Raw genomic sequence first — 19,305 nt, forward strand, 5'->3', positions numbered from 1 at the left:
ACAAATGATGAGACATGTGGGTAGATGGCAGCTAAGCACCCGCATAGTGTTATCGCACGCGCGACGCCTCTGTAATGTACGGATCGATATTGTTATCACCACTCCAAACTTCAGTTATGAAAGTTGTGAGTGTCCCTTATTAGCTCATCGTAATAAAACACGAGATATGTACGGAGCTGTTTAGTTGCTAACGTTTTTGAATAACAAATCATTTTAAGTAAAACTAAGAAACCTTTAATACTCCCAAATTTACTTTTTGACGTATACCTTTCCTGCTATTTTAGAAAAGCAGATAAAATAAATGTCTAACTGCTGGTAAGTGGTTACCGGCGGCTTTACGCAGTGCCGCTGCAAGAAGTCTATGTCAATACTTGCATCGCCCATGCACAGCTTACCATGGGAATTAAGGTGTTAACATGCCCTTTTCTGTAACTGCTACCTCCGTTCACACCGGAACACAACTACTCATTTAATATAGTAAATGTAACATTAAAAATCTATTGATTTTGCGATTTATTGATTAGTGTGATAGCCACCTAGAGATTATAACGTAACCTCGGTTATACCCGCTATGGAGTAAGTAGATGTATTTTAGATGTTTATAATTGTAGACTTCCATATAATGATTTAATATTTACCATCTCGTAAGGGCGATAAGTTGAAATGTCCAGCTACAAGCAGTAAATAACAGTTAAAAAACTCTCTAACACGGAGTAGCGATCTAGTCCAAGGGAATGGTATGAATAAAACTTCGTCGAAGATCGACGTTTGCCGAGACAGATTAATTAATATTTCTGGTAACTACAGTAGTTGGTGATAGTTCAGTATACTATACCCGAATAATTTATTTTGTTTTTTAAAAGAACTGTCAGAAAACGTGGAGACTGATGGCGTTTTTATAAACTTTAAACAATGCCGCTTTCTTTGAAATCTGTTAGCAACTGTAGCGCCTTCGAATTTAACGTATTTTAACGGGCACAACCTTAATATATAGGAAAAGATCTAACTCAAATACAAATAAATTGCAGTAGATGAATTTTGTACGCAGAAACTCGAAACTCACCACAGAACACGAGCGTGAAATGACAGAATGTGATGCGACGATGTAAGAGTATGTCTGTAGAGTAAGTAGAGGGATATTTTATAATAGACTTAAACGAGGTCCTTACTTGTTTTTAGTTTTAATTTTTCTACTATTTGTTTATAATCATAAACATAGAATAACGCGACTTTTTAAAAACAAAATCCCATTTCTTTTATAGTTGACGTAAATAATTTATAATTTTAAAAACTTTGAAGATACCGTAAATGTTTTAGAACGGGACAGTTTTAAAACTCTTTTAAATTTCAAGTAATTCGTTTCTACAGTCTTCGAACCCACGCTTAATACTGACAACTACATAACCACTCGTAGCAAATCTAATTCAATATTTTTTTATACTGGTCACACCTTTTTTAACTTGTTATCAAAATTAAATGAACATTAAATAATTTAAAATGTCATTCCTTATATTATTACTTCAAATCAGAAATACCAAGTTAAACACTTCGCTTCAAAACAGTTGTGTCAGTTTTCGTACTACGGAATTTTGGGGTAGACGACTTTATCGTTGTAATTAGTATTTCTCTTTACGTAGTTTACCTAGTGTTGCTTTAATATATCACCTATTTCATTAAAAATACAGAACCAATTCGAAATTAACTTTTTCTGACATTAAATACCTTGTCCGTCGCTAGATATAGATTCTAACTAGAAAATACAAATCAAGGAAATAATTATACGTCAACCTAATTTACTCTATATAATTGATTCTTAACTTCTCAAACGTAATAAGTTTGAACGGGCGTAACGAAAATACTATTTGATGTTTTTTTTAATTTATTTTTAATTTTCACGGCATCTATCAATATAAATTATAGTCTGTGGCAGTAACAATAGTTTTGATATTTTGAATAATAATACGCTTTTATCTTTTTAAGACTTGAAAATAATAATCTCGCGTTAAATTTAATCAACGTAATTCTAACATTATTTTTTAGTGATTTTGTAAATTTTTTCCTCTTTTTACGCAACAAATTTTCAAATATTTATTAAATAAAAGTTTTCAAAGAAACATTTATTGGATTGATTATAAATTTTGTTATAACTTTAAAAAATAGTAACGAGCGAGGGATTAATTTGCTAAAACTTAGAAATCGATCACAGACGGAAACTTAATTTAAGCGCCTCATCCTACGCATGAAGAAGATATTTTATCCAGAAGTTCTGCTTTTACATACGAATAGAACAATTTTCGCATTGGCTAATACATTAAAAAAAAATACGCAATATTCCTGTGGCTAGCATTTTTCTACAAGATAAAGTATGCTAATATTAAAATCCCTATTATCTCTATTCGTATTTTACGCCTGGCTTGCTACTTTTATCTAAAGTTTATAAAATTAATATGTTCAGCGGGCGTTGACTATTTCCCGACGCCTGCAAAGCCTTGCAACCTGTTGCCGACGGCACGCCTTCCGCCCATCGCTACAAAGTACTAACCTTTTCCGGAAGCAAGCTACGAATACGTAGTTTGAGAATCAGCTGACTGGGGATGTATCTCAGCGTATTCTGAAATTATTTTCGGATTATTTTTTACTTACCATCCTTTAAAATGCGGGCTCAGGATACGGTCAGCAGCGATTTTTTACACAACGAAATATTATAAAAACCAATCAAAAAATCGTTTTAATTTTTTTTTTTTTATTAAAATTTTGTTATTTAGTAAATAAACTAAAAAATATAAAACCACCGGAAATAATATCTTTTATAATAAATCAAAGAAATAAACGAAACGAAGGATAAAATATTAGTTTTAAACGCGGACGGCGGCTGAGTTATCGCGATACTAGGTAGTGCAGGTGTTGAGAGAAGTTAGGAGAAGACGCGCCGCCGCCGCCGCGGCTGACTACAGAGTGGTAGCGGGCTGAACGGACACGGGCCCCACCCCTAGCGCACGCGCGCTGCTCGTCCACCAGCGCGCATGACCGACATCCTACCGAAAAGTGGAAGAGTGACTCCTACAACGTAGATATACCATTATGTAGTAAATAAATATTGTATCATAATAGATGCCAGCTTTGATACATAATTTTGACCTAATTCAACATTTTTATGCTCCGTTTGCAGCAAAGGAACTTTATCGTAAAAAATACGTCCCTCACTCAAAAATCATTGCATTTTCCCTGACCTACATATCCCGGGTGCATATAATAGGTATGCTTGCATAAAAACCTTCAATGTATTTTAGTAAATTTATTTCGTTTGCTTTTTTTGTTTCTTTTCATTCATTATTGAGTTGTATATTTCTCTGATGCCACTGAAATATCCTGCTCTTAGCGTCACTTCATGTCCCTTGGGTAAGGTTTGAAACTTTGACAATATATCGTCCTCGGTTTTTGAGAATATACGCATTTCGAATGAAAAAGGAACGTTGAGCTTATTAATGGCATAATCAACACTATGACCGCAATGGGCCTCTCGATTCATATTGAAGATACTATCGTTCACAAACCACTGAAGGCCGCCGGCTCGTTGATTAACTTTAGCGGCTACGTCGCCAGCCCTCTTCTTGACTTTTTCTATCGAATTAAAAGAAATATTTTTGCTAGCATAAGGATAAAATATACCATGGCCATCGCGGCGAAGTGAAACGTATGTCTTAATATCGCTTTTATATTTGCTTAAGGCATTAATTATGAATGTAGTCTCATTTTCCGAATTTGGTGTACGACCAGGATATTTTTGTGAGAATATATTTATATTGGCTGGACAAATATTCCACGATTCGTCAAAATTTCTAGTTACATCTACTCCATACGACTTTGTATTAAGATTATTACAGTTCTTTCTCCAAATTTCCATGTTCTGTAAAAGACAACTGTTCTGAATCAAATTCTGTCACATAATCAGATAAAAACATCTGAAGTTTTTATTTTCATACCAACGTTTATAGATTACATAATTTGAAAAATACCTAATGAGGTATTCGTGTCTACTTAAGGAAAGGTTTTGATGTTTATTTCACAATGCTACTTCAATGTGGGTTGATGTATCACATGTAGCAGAATTTTATCCCACACGAAGAGGTTTTTTCATCGCCGAGCTCGAGACGAATATATATATGAGGCACATAAAACTACTGGTGCTTTTCAGAGTTCGACCCTGCAATCTTCGGTTAAGATTCATGCAAACTAGCCACTGAGCTATTGGTTTTGCGAGATATTTTTATTTTTAATCTATCTGCCCGTCGGTAAACATTTAAAAAATATTTACGACGGTGATTTTAACAAAAATCCTCAAAACTTGATGTTATATATTCTCAGCTAATACTTCTTCTAGAAATTCTTCTGGATCTCCGGGGTATAACTAAAAATATTAAGTTCATATTTCTTAAAAATACAAGTACTCTTGATAGAAAACTAACATTTCTAGAATATTCGGTTCCATCAGGATTGGTGGAAGGTAGGATAACCCATCGAACGTTACGTATCATGTCTCTATTTTCAGCACAAGCTACGAGCTGCTCAATGACGTATAATGCGAAAGCTACAGTCTCAGTGCTGGCGTCTTGACCAGCTTCTAAGACTATGATTGGTAATGACTCATCGTCTATAACATTCGGTTTTGTACCATTTATTACAACCTGAAATCAAAACTTGTATTAGATTATTTTGATATATCAAATTTATCAAAACTGCAACTTTCTAAATCGAATTTGCATTACTATGTCCTGTCATAGTATTTAAGGAATCATCAAAGTCGGTTACTTAAGCGTAACGATCATGTCTAGCATCAAATTTATTCAATAATTTATAGAACAGCATTCTTGTATCCGTATTATACAAACCTCATAAAGATTTCTATTTTCAATTGTTGTAAAATTGTCGTAAACTTTAACAGTATTCGCACAATACGATTTTATGGCTTTCAAAAATATTGTTACCTGAAAAGTAATTTAGTAAAAAAGTATATTATAAAAAGGGAGATTAATTCATTTTTTTTTAAATACATATTATTAATTTAACTGTTATTGCGTATTATTTTCTATGGTCTTAATTTACGAATAATTTCACAAGTATTCTATACAAGTATTTGAAACTAAAACTAGCTTTATATGTTTTTTTGCATGCATTGTGCACGTGTTAAGGAACAATCACACCATGCATGATTCACGGCCATTCCTTGAAGCTACCGCCTGTTGCCACCGTCGCTGCTTTGTTTCGCAAGACCTCCCGAACATCGAGCGCTACCAAGAATTACCATACCGTGGGGACCATCCAGTGATTCACTGATTGCGTTATATCGTTCGATTTTATTCAATTATAATTTAGAATACAGATCTTCACTTTTTTTTCTGACATCGAACAGACTGTCACGTATTAGAAATTTGAAATGATTAATTGTTACATTGTATTACATAATTAAATGTATAAGTTAAATTCGTTCGGTTTCATTCTGCATCCTCAACGGCAGCCCTACGTAATTCATGTATTAATATTTAATATTTATAAATAAAATTTCATGTAGATATCAAATGCAGACCAATCGATCGTTTACGTTAGCCCATCTGAAACTAACACGATTTGATCATATGTTAATTCAAGATACACAATATGATAGGGTAGTATTACATTTAAATTTGATACAAATATATTCAAATGTTAAAAAGATAACTAACAGTGTTGACACCGACGGAGACGTTCTCGACACAAGCATCTTCGTCGTCGAGAAGTAACTTGTCTAACATTCTTTTGTAACACGGTCGCACTGACTTGCATCTAAGAAAAAGTTATTTAGTAAGACCTATAATATACAACTGAGTCTGAGTATGTTATAAACGAAAAGGAATATGTTATATACAATACAATATTTATGGGTTATACGTATCGAGGGCAGTAGAGGATTAATACTGGATTGTGTATGGATGTTAATACTGATTGTGAATGGAGGGGTATTGATTTTATTTAAGAACTCTTTTCATCACGGGAAATTAAAAAATGAGGAATGGACGGTATTGAACAATGTAGTTAATTAATCAATTGATCATTAAAATGATTTTAATTAAATGCATAAAACTAAAATATATATGTACTCATGTAAAAGTCTGTCCTGATTTATTTTTCTTCGGTTTAAAGACAAAAAATACACTGGTTACATAAAAAAGCCACTCATATGTATATAGGGGAAAAGATGTATAGCGAAATGTATATTTGTTTTATTATTTTCTCACCCACAAACTTCCGCCTTAGTCACATCGAGGAACACTAAAATAAAATATTTAAATAATCACATTTCATTCACACGATAAACTGAAATTACAAATAATGTATTTCAAGTTACCTGTTGCGATTATAATTTGTAGAAAATGCATTGTATGCTACACGAACCAAATTATAGTTAACGTTCATAACTTATATAGAAGTTAGTGAAATATTATAATTTTATATTCGTTTGAATTGCCTATACCTATATCCTTACTAATATTATTAAAGTAACTCTGTCTGTTAGCTCTTCACGCTTAAATCACTGAATCGATTTAGATGAAATTTGGTATGGAGATAGTTTGTGTTGAGGCCCAGTGGTTAGAAAGCGTGCATCTTAACCGATGATTTCAGGTTCAAACCTAGGCAGGCACCACTGAATTTTCATCGTGCTTAATTTGTGTTTATAATTCATCTCGTGCTCGGCGGTGAAGGAAAACATCGTGAGGAGACCTGCATGTGTCTAATTTCAACGAAATTCTGCCACATGTGTATTCCACCAAGACGCATTGGAGCAGCGTGGTGGAATATGCTCAATCATTCTCCTCAAAAGGGAGAGGAGGCCTTAGCTCAGCAGTGGGAAATTTACAGGCTGCTAATGTAAATGTAATGTATATAAAGACATGGGCTAATTTTTGAATTCACCTCAAAATGTGAGGTGAAGGTTTGTGTGCTATAAAATGTTATAAAGGCGCGGTCAAAGCTGCGGGTTCAGTTAGTATTATATATGGTTACAAAATGTTAATATATTTGATTTAAATTTCGTACCACTAATAATTTTGTAAAGTCGAAGTGAAGCCGCACAAACGAATGAAACTTTGTTAAGCCATCGTGATTTGCATTTTTCTTTATAGAAAAAAAATTGCATTCGTTTTAAAATATTCTTTTGTAGATAACAACTCACTTTGATGGTCATTAATTTTATAGATATTTTCTGTGATGTTTTTTTTACCTTTCCAAGGTAATGATAATGATTTTACTTTGCTTTTTTTCATTTTTAGTTTTAATGTTGGCAGTGGATTTTTTAATAATTTATAACTAAATATAGTCTCTCTATACTGACTAAAGATTTTGTCTTTGATTATATTATCGAAATACAACAAGCACATTGTTTTTTTTTTTAAATAAAATAATCCTATATTTATACTAATATTACAAAAGCGAAAGTAACTATGTCTATCTGTTGCTCTTTCACGGCCAAACCACTGCACTGAATTTTGTTGAAAATTGGTATGAAGCAACCTTCAACTCCAATACGACCACTACGACGACCAACCAATACGATGTATTCTATTTTTTACATACTAGGTATATCTAAAGCTAGTTGCCGTTGCCATGCCTGTGTTTATATTGTCATACTGATCGTATGAACGATAAAGAAGTTTATATGTTATGGTTCTATCGAGTTACAGTAAAGTGAATACTAAAAAACGATTCTTGAAGAAACGCTTATATTGCCAATTTAAATGTGATCGATCAATACGTTGGAAAATCGATTAATCTCAAGCCGATTTATAAGCTTCCAATTTTAAATATAATATTTCAATTTCGCTTCTAATATTTCAAAATACGTAATGAATTTCGCCAGAGGTATTAAAGCCATATCAGAAGGTTATTCAGTTGGAAAATTAAAGGTAAATCGGAATATCAACGAAATATTTTCTAGATATTGCATCCTTGCAATATTGACTCGGCTTGGTGCTCGAGGAAAATATGAAGTTTACGGTACATGTTATTGAATTCCATACTTAAAATAGGTTTTTTTTTAATTTAAGCTACTTCTAATATTACGTACGTTTCACATTAATCTTGTTGGCTTTCTTACCAGTGAACTAGATACCCGTCCCGGGTTCGCGCGGCTAGAATTAACGTCTATATAAAATCTTTATCTTGTAATTCAAATATTTTTTACATTCTATTGGACGCTGGTAAAGTGGGCATTATTTTGTCCGACATCTTCGACAATCATTGTAAAGATTCAATTTACAAAAAAAAAATCTAATGAATTCTACATTATAAGCGTCCCATGAATCACTCCGTCATAACGAATACTGTATGAAAATTAGTTCGGTAGTTTTTGAGTTTATTGAATTCATACATAAAGACAGAAACACATGGCCGATGACTTTATTTTATAATATGTAGTGAATAATAAACACCATCTTTTCATGTTTAATTTATTTATTAACCGTAAATTTTCGCAATAATTTTAGCTGTTTGTTCCAGATTCTTCTTGCGAATTAATCTTACATCTCTGTCCAATATATTTTAAGCAGAACTCTTTTTTTATTTGTGCCGCGAACGCTCTGAAACCTTCGTAGTACTGTGGTAAAACTGTGCGTAAAAGTCGTTCAGGGTATATAAATTCAAAACCACTTGTTAATTCCATTGTATAAGAATATGGAACACCGACTGCTCCGTAAGCGAAGTCATCACTACCACCAGCGGCAGCATACCACTTTCCAGCACTTAAAACTTTAAAGGGCTGACCACCAGCCTTTTGTACCGCGTCTGAAACTATCCTTGCCATCGTATCTAATTTTTTCCATTCCTTTGGCAAGTATTCTCCTGTGTAACCCCAAGGGTAAACTAAGTATTGACCATATGAATGCAAGGAAACGTACAATTTCATTCTTTTGCTATTTTCCATCATAATGTTTCTGACCATCTGTGTTTCTACTTCGGAGAAAGGTTTTGGTCCAGCGTAAGTTTCCTTATCGCAAGGATTAGTAGACACTCCACTAACGGCCCATTTGAAACCATAATTACGGTTGCCATCAACTCCAAAACATTCAAACTGAGAGTTTTTTGATCTGGTCTTTCTCCATAAACGATTCTGCAAAATAAAATTGATTTATAATAAGTGTATAAGTCAGTATTTTTTAAAAATATCAGATTATTTTAAAATGTAAAAATATATGTATTATTGCGAAGTAAAGTTAAATCTTAAAAAAGGTCACAGCAACCGGTAATTTGGCATTTTATTAAGTAGACAAATAAAATAAAAAATCTTATTCAAAATTTTCCTAAGACACAGTATAAACTAATTCACGAGTACCACTAATAATACAACTAACCGCTCTACTAGTGCGTGTATATTCATATCCATCAGGGTTGACAACCGGGAGGATGTACCAATCCACTCCGTCCAGCTCTTTACGGGCATCGGGGTCGTTGACCAGCCTGTGGATCAGGTATAGAGCCATCGCTGGCGCCACCCACTCGCGGGCGTGGATACCTGACAATGAATCATTAAAGATTAACTGGTTATTGAAATAGGGACGAAGACCTCATGCTGAAATGATTCTGTATTATGAGTAATTGGATCAAATCATGTCAAAACTCACTTAAAGTGCTATTAATATCAATTTTTTAATTATGCTTGGATAAATTTAAGACAAAGAACAATTTTGATATTTTTTTCGTTTCGAGAAATATTCATGAGAACAATACACACAATACAAAGTACATATTCGAAAACAAAAATAAATATTTGTATAGTTGTATACATTATGTAACTTTATTAAGTAACCGCTCCCGACTCTGAACGGACTTAAGATAAGATTTATACTATCAAACTTTAAATAATGAGATGTGTCACACATATTATAATACAATCAGTTTAGTGCGGTTTTCCCAGTAAATGTACTATCGAAAATCCCGTGTCTTTATCTAATGCGTTCGTCCGCCTTTGTAATACATTCGAAAGTACTGCTCCAAATTGCAGTGTATATTTTTTATTCCTATCCGATTCCTTTTGATTAGGATTACTATTGTGTAAAAATATTTTGTACTAAAGGTGTCGTTTGTTATTCTCCTTTAATTAAACAATTAAAACGGTTATTTAGACTTATATGTATATAGATTTTTTAGTTTTACAATATCTTTAGAAAAATACAACAATTTGTGTTCGACAATTACCTTACCGACTAAGTTCATAAAAATAAATACCATAGAAACATACTATGTAACAGACTATCGTATTATATACATATTATATATAGTTTCGCTTGATTTTTTATATCATATGGTATATTTAATGTCATATACGTACCAGCGTCAACAAATATGATAGGATTTTGTGCGTTGTGATCTGACGATATCTTAACGAGCTTCATTCGTCGTCCTTGGTAGCTGGTTCCTAAATTTTGAAGTTTTACTAAGTCGGGTTGACGTTTCGCCAAATTGTCTAAATATTCCTGGATCTGGGGGACAATTACCAAAACGATATATCATTCGAATTTTCATAATAATTATGTCGTAAGTCAAAAGACAAGTAATGCAATAAAAAAACACATGTGTAAATATTTTGTATATATGTGTAATCATTCCTTAGAGAAAGATTAGAGCAATTTTTGTTTATGTTACATACGAGTGAAATGTATCTAAAGCTAAAAAAAATACAACAGTCTCTCGTACTGATAAAGTTAACTCTTTTGTTTAAGAAAATCTAAAGCTACTAATCATAGCATCAAATGGGAAAATTGATTTTAATTGATAAATATCGATATACTGATTTAGTACTTAAATTGTACTTGCTTTTTATACGAAAAGTCAATTGCAATTAATTAGCATTTTGTATGGTTTCAAAATTGTATTTATAAAAGTAGTTAGGTTTTATTGCACTATATGCATAATCGATTAGATACTTTTTAAATGATTCTTGATTGTTTGAGTGGTACTTTTAAAAAATGTAAAAAAACATGTAAAAAATTTTAAAAAATACAAGAAAAATGACGTTTACTTACAGCGGGAAATGAGTGATATTCGTAAAAACTAAATCCTCGTAGAATTCTTCTTTTTGGCGTTCGCTCAACACTCTCAAACGTCCTAAAATATAATGAAAAACACAAATAATTAACAAAAGGTCTCTTATTACTCCATACCTAAGTTCTCGCACAATTTACTCGCATTGCAGAGTATATTATAAACAGAGACTGCAAATGTGTGAATGGGTCATCGAAACATAAAAAGTGAATAATTTTTATGTCAAAGTACTAACCTTCCATAGTTACGTTTGAGTTCATAATTCAAACTTTCATTTTTAATGAATTCTTTGACAAACGGTATGTCATTCGGCGACACCAAGATATCAGTGCTATCATTGAAACTTCGACTTTTCTTTAAAATTTCAACTTGATGCTCGGGTTCTTCTAGATATTTCAATGCTTCTATTTGCTGTATACCGGTTGGATAAATCTTGATCAGGGTATAACTGAAACAACATAGTATTACGATTCGTTAATAAATATAATGGTACAGTTATACAAAACCATAGAGCTAAAACTTCCTTAAAAATAGAGATGAACAAATTAAAAAAAATGCATTTAAATAGAAAAAAAGAAATTAATATATGATGCTCATTACATGACACTTGACGTGACATTTACCACATTAAGCTTAAGTATAAGCAGAGATTCAATTCTAATAATAATCATATGGCTATATTTTTGTGGCATACGTACTTGTCATATTTGTTTTCTGCACACTCCACATGCCTGAATAACCCCACCAAACCTAAAAAATAAGATTTTAATGATGTATGTTTTGTGCATTTTAAGTTAGTTTAAGTTGATATATACTATAATATAATATATATATATATATGTAATACATATGAATAATAAACCGTTTTTATCATATAAAATAACATACTAGTTTTTTATTCGAAACAAGCCCAAAAGCTTTAATATATGCAACTTTTATATTAACTTACTCTAAGTTTAAAAAGCAAAAAATCGTGTTGTTTTTCCAAAGAAAGTTGAAATTATCGGTTTTTCTTTAGGTTTATGAACCTTTCTCCTGAATCACTTTGTCTATTGTTGAAAACCGCATAAAATCCGTTGCGTAATTTAAAATACCAGAGCAGAAATAGCAGAAGACGGAAAGCGACTTTGTTTTGTAAAAAGTCAATGTAAAAATTAAAAATCATAGTGTTTGTATATTTCAAAAGCCGTATTGACCTTTATTCTAGTTTCCTACAATCTTAAAGATATAATAATTGTACAATATTATGATACCATACAATTTAGCTGTTGCATAACAAAATCGATATACATTCACTACACGTGAAAGTATAAATAAATGAGTCAAATCCTGTAATTCCCCTTAATGGGCTCGAGAGTCGGAGGTAGTTCTTTAAAAACACGCCATTAGGAGGCGACGGCTGCGACTTAAATTTCTAAGGCAGTATTTGCTTGGAAGTGGGACGATTCTTTAATTTGCGGCGACATTTATCGTTTTTCCTTGGCTTCTTGTAATTGAGCGTTTCCTAAAACGGCCGGGTACAATCTGGCTTCCAACGTGGACCAATTCCGAAGCAATTGATGTCATTAGAATCGCTCTTTGATCGCCTGAATCCCCGATAATTTTAATTTAATAAAGACGGAATTTTTCGATTCAAATTAACTGCAACGGTCTATGGAATGAAGCCATGGCGGTCCTTTGATCAAATATTACTCTATTTTATTTGATCCGAGTTGTGTTTGGAGAAATTTTATATTAAATTCTTAATTATCTGTAGCATTTATACTGCGTCTACGTCGCTTTGACTTCCACTTATTATATTTAATTATACCTTCTTTGAGAGATGTTTTTTCTCTGAGTAGTTTTAATATTCCACATTGAGCATAAGTGACGATAAAAAAGTGCTTGAATTATCATTGCTTATGTTAATTAACTATGCATACTGCTGAACTAATATACTGGCATAAAGGTCAACAGTTTCTTTGTTCGTACATTTGTGTGAGCCCGCTAATCTTAAGATCTACCAGTTGGATTTACAATGCGAAAATCGTTTTGACGCGGGTAAAATTGTGCAGTAGATCTAATTATATTTATTGAATATCATAAATGACAATCATAACATAAATTAGAATATTCAATTAAGTGAATATAGTTTAGAGTGTCAAACTTAAGTTAGCCATTGTTCCAAAATGTTGACTGAGAGAATACACGCAAAGAAAATGAGAATGTTAGATTAAATTCCAATATAATTTTCTAATCAGTCACACATTCATTTAGGTAAATATAAAGCTAATTTCAATTATCAATTAGTAAGAAATGTTAATTAAAAATAACTTCAATTATTTTAAAAGAATAGTCAGGAAGCTCAGTAACATTTACAATAATAATCAGCCATTGTTGGCAGAATGACACAACAATGTTATTAAGAATGAAGTAGTTTTAAGTAGATACTTATATAAAACTACCTAGAGCTGAATTACAAAATAGATAATGCAAAGTCTTATAGAAGTAAGGATAATGTTAGATATGTACATATCTCAGTGAAAAGATAAAATTAGTTGCCGTATGTAGTATTTAGTATTAAATTATTCCAGGACAACGGTCTCCTGTCCTTTTAAGGAGAAGATTTGGATATCATTCCACAGCGCTGCTACAGTACGGCTTAGTGGCAGAATATGATTCTACTTATGTAGGTTTCCTCAAAAAGATTTTCTTCGCGTTAAAAACACGTCAGTTTAGACCCTAAAGTTCCATTCTCAGGTATGTCTGGTATGCATGCATGCAAAGAAATAAATAAATATGATAAATTTGGTCCAACAATTAAACTTATTTATGTCCGTTTATGTATATTGTTCTATGTATATTATATATTTTATTTATGTTATATTATTATATAATAATAGTAATTATTGTACAGTAGGTGATTAAAGCGATTAAAGCGTGTGGTTCGTATTATTTGATTTACTTGTAGGGCTGTGTATTTGTAGTTGTCTTTATATTCATGTATTTGATTAATATTTAATTTAAAAAAAAATAGTTTCTTGTCGGTTCTTCTAGGTAGAGTTTAAATTTCGAATCTTTAGTAACATTACACTTAATTGAATCCTTGAATCACTTGAATTTAATTGAATTGGCGATTCAAATGTGCTTATAAGAGCTTACTTATATAAGTAATATCTACTTATAATTTTGTTTTATTTCTTTTTTTATTACAGTGTTTTTTTTGTTTTTTTTTTATACTAAATAGATATGACTGACTATGTAAAGTACTAAAGACTGTGTAATATATTCATGTCTTATCAGGTATTTTTGACCAGTAATATATAAAAATATGTAAAGATGTGTCCAGTTAGTTGTACGCTATACTTTAAACCTCCGGACAGTTTTAGGTAGTGAAAGTAACAAAAGCACCACGCATCTCCAATTATAAGCAGCACTGGGCTTTTATACAATGTCCGTGTAGAAAATAGGCCTTTGATTGCATAGCCTTTCTAGTCTTAAAGACCTTTCCCGATATAGATCTCGTAAATTATAAAGAAATAATCAAACGGACTTTTTTGTGGGAGTTAAGCATTACTTCTGAGTTTCTTCTGAGGCTCTTCTCTTTTAATATAACTAAATAATTTAATAACATAATCCAGTTAAATGACAATTCTAATGTATTTTGTTTTTGTTACTATTGACGTTGCAACTATTATTAAGTCAAGAGGATGAAGCATTCACATTCAATGATGAAGCCCGTTCGTTTCAGTACTCTTTCATTGAGTTAATAAAAACAATGTACCGTTTCTAAAAAACTTGATTTTTTTTTATACGTCATAAATTATTTAAGTTAAAATCAATTTTAATCTTATCGCATTATCATCTCTGAATTAGAAGCCTTCCTGTTGTAGAACTTTTGTATTTTTTATGGTTTGATTTAGATAGACGGCTTTTGTATTTGTATAAATTTGAAAATATTTCAACGATTTCATTTACATACATCAACACATGACGTTCGCGTTGATTGAGGAAGGGACAGAATTGGATACACCAATCACTGAAGTACAAATCCATGACTAAGGTATATCCTAAGCTCTTTTGAATTATTACGGACTATTTTGCAATGGAATTTCATCAAAATTATTAGCCGCGTTTGTGCAGTCTTGTGTGACAAGATTATCTTCTAATAATTTAAATAAAATTATTTTGAATAATAATTATTTCCGTACTATGGATCTTATCAAAACTTTAGTCACACATGAAATAAGAATAATGATATTTTTATGAAATTAGTGCGTGTATAATTAGTATAGATTAAAGTTATAATTAGGTATTAGTGTTATTTAAAAAAGTCTACGATTTCAGACCAAAATATACTCGCATTTAACATTAACTCATCTGCAAATCAAATTTTATTTTATTTAAATATCTACATTAATATGAAAAATAAGTTGTTCATTCAAATAAACTTCTACGGTATATTTAACATTTCTGGAAAAAAAATAGGCAATTCATGAATCATTTCTCAAAAATGTCTCAAAAGTGCCAATTTTTTAAATATCGTCTGTATACTTAAGACAATGCAGCTCTTTCAATCTCTATTTACGTCATCAAAACATAATGTAGATAGTTGATAGGTTCTTTTAAACAAGCTGCAATTAGTTAGATAAAATTTAAACACCACGGAAAAACGATTTAAAATAACTTAAAGATAGTTAGAAAATATCTTCAGCTATCATCGAAGAATACAATCCATCTAATGATAGAAAAATATTTAAATTTACAACAAGTGTATTTATTATTATTATTTTTAACACAGATTAAGCCAAAGTACTAAATAAATCAAATAAAATAGATAATAAATAATATTTTAATTAATCAATGAAAATAATATAAGAACTTCTTTACTTTAAAAGCGGATATTTTAAGATTTATAAAGAATTTGTTTTTATATAAAGATTATCGTAATCATACAAAAAACTGTATATTCAGTTTTAGGTTTAGTTTATTTTTATTATTGTTACAAAAGTAGGTCTGTGTAACCTCAAAAAATCCCGCTTGAATTGTATCGGAGAAAGTACTTTATTTATAGTAACTAGAGTGAAATGACGATACAAACCAAGACTCGGTAAAGATTTAATCTATTTAAAACCGTTATAAAGTATAATTTTGTAACATTAAGACATAAATTATATTAATATATCATTAAAAAAGAATCATGTAAAATTAATGGAAATATTTTTGATTAATTAAAAATAACTTACCGAAATAAAGGACGATCCAATTGGTAATTTTAAAACTTTTCCAACACATGATTATATGATGCGATTGGTTTTATATTTTAATATCGACCGTTAAATGTGTGATTAAATAAATAAATAATATCACGGCTCGCGCAGCCATGCACTCGTCTCTCCGCACCGCTGCTGACTGAGATATCGCGCATGCGCAAAGGCTAAACTTATGCAAGATCTTAAAAAAAAAATGAACGATTATTTTTCTAATTATCACAATCAACATCATAAGGTCTTTGCCCTTACTAAATTAAACTTAATTCCAATTGGGCCCTTAGTCTTAAAATAAATATGTTATGATTGTAAATTCCAAACGAATTAATTCATTATCGATAATAAAATTTTATTTTTGCCTTCGGTTAAATGTAACCCTTTGTAAATATATATTTAAAGATAAATAAATCACTTCAAAAATAAATTTTCTTCTTTTTAAATTAGTTTCTTGAGGATATTGAGAGCTAACGTAAGAAAACAAAACAATGTAACTTCTACATAACAACAATACATTTTATCACATAATTAAATCGATAATATTACTTTGACATGGTATTTAGATTGTTTTATAATCAAATTAAATGCCTTATTTGTTTACAGCTTGATTGAAATGATATTGAAATTTAATTAATCAGAAATTTATTTTCATGTAGAAAAATTAAACATACATATACAAAGAGAATCGTAAAAACAATCTTCAATTAGTTATTGATTGGAAATGTTCCGGTTTATGTGTAAAGCTGTTTTTAATTATTATTAGCTGTTCTAAAGATCATTATTTTTAACGTTGACTATGTATGTTCTGACAGCAGGTTTCAATATTGTCACATGTTAAATGTTGAATGTTTGTTGTTTGCTTTTTTTTACGTTAATGTTTTTTTTTTAAATTATTTAATAGGTAGGCAAGCTGGCAAAGGGACAATCGGATGGTCGGTAGTCATCAACGCCCAAATTAATTGGGTCTTTAATAAATATTTAGTTTAATATTTACCGCCACCAATGCGCCACTACCTTTGGGAACTACGATGTTATGTCTCGTGTGCCACATGTCCATCCTTTTTTAGGAGTTCCGTGCTTCTAAGGGAATCCGTCGAGACCCTTATCTCAAGAAAAAGGAAAGGAAAGGTGTAAGGTTGAAATTCGAAATTTAGGGTACCTACTTTCTGTTGATCTATAATCATGAAATTTGACAAGAATCTTGTAGCACAAGTATTTGGAAAAATCTCTGAAAAAAATACTGAACTCTCAGTGTGCGAGTTAGACTCGCATTTGACCGGTTTTTGGTTGATGAGCCTGTATTTTATTGATAGGCAGCATCACAATCTACCTAATCTCATTCTTGTGAATATGCCGTTGTATAAATATATTAAAATACATACATATTTATCGTATTTGTTCGCTAATACCATTCAAAGTCGAGGACGATTTAGGTATATATTATTAAAGGCAATTTTAACCATTGACAGTATATTTAAGGTTAACGATTTGAAATATATTTATATTGAAAAAAAAATACGAGTAGTTTTAGGAAAAAATATATTTTTAGCCTATACATTGAATATTGAAATTTTTGTTTTTGTATATATTATTATTTTAATTTTATTGTGAATCAAAATATAAATAGCTTTAGTTGATTGTGGCATTTTTGTATATTGGGGAAATCTGAGTTTTAACTGAATTCAAAAAGGTGATCTAACACTCAAAAAAAACTTTAGTTCCAATTATTTTATTTGACATACACTAAACCAAAATTTATCGGAAATTGGACTACACTCGGCCACGATACGAGAGTATAAAAAAAAATTCCTAAAAATTTAAAATTGCTTTACTAGGTTTTTTTTAATACCCTTTTTTTTATAATATATGTATACTACAAAATTCGATCAACAATATCACCATAGATCGAAGACTACAAAATTGTTTTAAGTCCGTGCTGTTCAAACCCTAAAAGAATTTGATTTATTTAACACTAACTTGCCAAGTTACTTCGGCACTCGAAATCTTATTTCTAATTATATCCCGTTATTCATAAAAAAAATTATTTATATTGCTAAATGAAACATTACTTGGGCTTCGTATCGACCTCGACTGTGTAGTTAATTATAAAACCTTACACACTTTATTAAACAAAATATAGTTGTTCTGTGTTGTGTCTCACTTTTAGCACACATTCTCTGATTTTAAAATCAATAGCACCTTTATCTTTAAAGGTCAATATAGCAAAATGTTTATTTTACTGTTTATATTCAAGTAAGCTTTAATTCACCTATTTAGAATGTAACAGACAAAAAGAAAAAAAAGAAATTCAAATATACGTATAACATACCTATATGTTTCTTTTTAATTTATTCATATGAAATATGTTTTTTAATATAAATAACAAATTGAATTAGATATAGACAGAGCTTTAGCTTTGAAGGTAACCGATTCAAACCTAAAGTTTGATGAACTTAGGTGACATTGATTGAGATAGCACCGGTATAATGGTACCATCTATTCTTATATAGATTACTTTTAAGAGTGAGTGTTCTGACCAAACATTGGACCCTGTTATGATTTTAAATATTTTTTCTTGTATATAAAATTGTGTCTAACCCATTAACATTTACTTACCATAAATTATCCATGTTTGCCTATTAACATATGTTGACAACCACCAAATAATACATGTTTTATTCAATCTTAATTTAAAAAACGGATCGTCGGCCTCTTTGTGATCCCAATATAGATAACTACTGGATTTTAATTAAAGTTGTTGTTGTTAATATTTATAGGCTATATCCTTTTAATGGATTAAAATATGGCCTAAAAACTATATTGAACGTTACGAACAAAGTCACAATTTCCGTGAGGAACCCAACTAACGGCGCTTCATTGTTAGTAGCGAGAACAAGAATGGGGGGCAGCTTGCCGCTATATCTCGATAACATCAGTCACGCCTTCATTTAAATTTATTTTGATTCATTAATAAGGTTTCAGTATAATT

General features: G+C 30.9%; 2 protein-coding genes across 2 annotated transcripts; both read right to left on the reverse strand.

Annotated features, from left to right (window-relative positions):
* Positions 1 to 3,280: 3,280 nt before the first annotated feature.
* LOC113398783 (carboxypeptidase B1-like) lies at positions 3,281 to 6,319 on the reverse strand. Its single transcript, XM_064217721.1, has 5 exons — positions 6,273 to 6,319; positions 5,721 to 5,820; positions 4,890 to 4,985; positions 4,467 to 4,685; positions 3,281 to 3,907 (listed from the first exon to the last, which is right to left on the reverse strand). Exons 2-5 carry the CDS (start codon positions 5,787 to 5,789, stop codon positions 3,296 to 3,298), a joined length of 996 nt encoding a protein of 331 aa, XP_064073791.1. The 5' UTR covers positions 5,790 to 5,820; positions 6,273 to 6,319; the 3' UTR covers positions 3,281 to 3,295.
* A 2,147-nt stretch (positions 6,320 to 8,466) lies between these two features.
* LOC113398682 (carboxypeptidase B-like) lies at positions 8,467 to 16,485 on the reverse strand. The gene is made up of 7 exons (XM_026637547.2): positions 16,296 to 16,485; positions 11,769 to 11,820; positions 11,306 to 11,518; positions 11,052 to 11,133; positions 10,358 to 10,508; positions 9,381 to 9,541; positions 8,467 to 9,139 (listed from the first exon to the last, which is right to left on the reverse strand). Exons 1-7 carry the CDS (start codon positions 16,342 to 16,344, stop codon positions 8,513 to 8,515), a joined length of 1,335 nt encoding a protein of 444 aa, XP_026493332.2. The 5' UTR covers positions 16,345 to 16,485; the 3' UTR covers positions 8,467 to 8,512.
* Between the last annotated feature and the right edge of the window lie 2,820 nt (positions 16,486 to 19,305).

The sequence above is a fragment of the Vanessa tameamea genome, chromosome 18 (genome assembly GCF_037043105.1).
Source record: "Vanessa tameamea isolate UH-Manoa-2023 chromosome 18, ilVanTame1 primary haplotype, whole genome shotgun sequence".
NCBI classification, from domain to species: Eukaryota; Metazoa; Arthropoda; class Insecta; order Lepidoptera; family Nymphalidae; genus Vanessa; species Vanessa tameamea.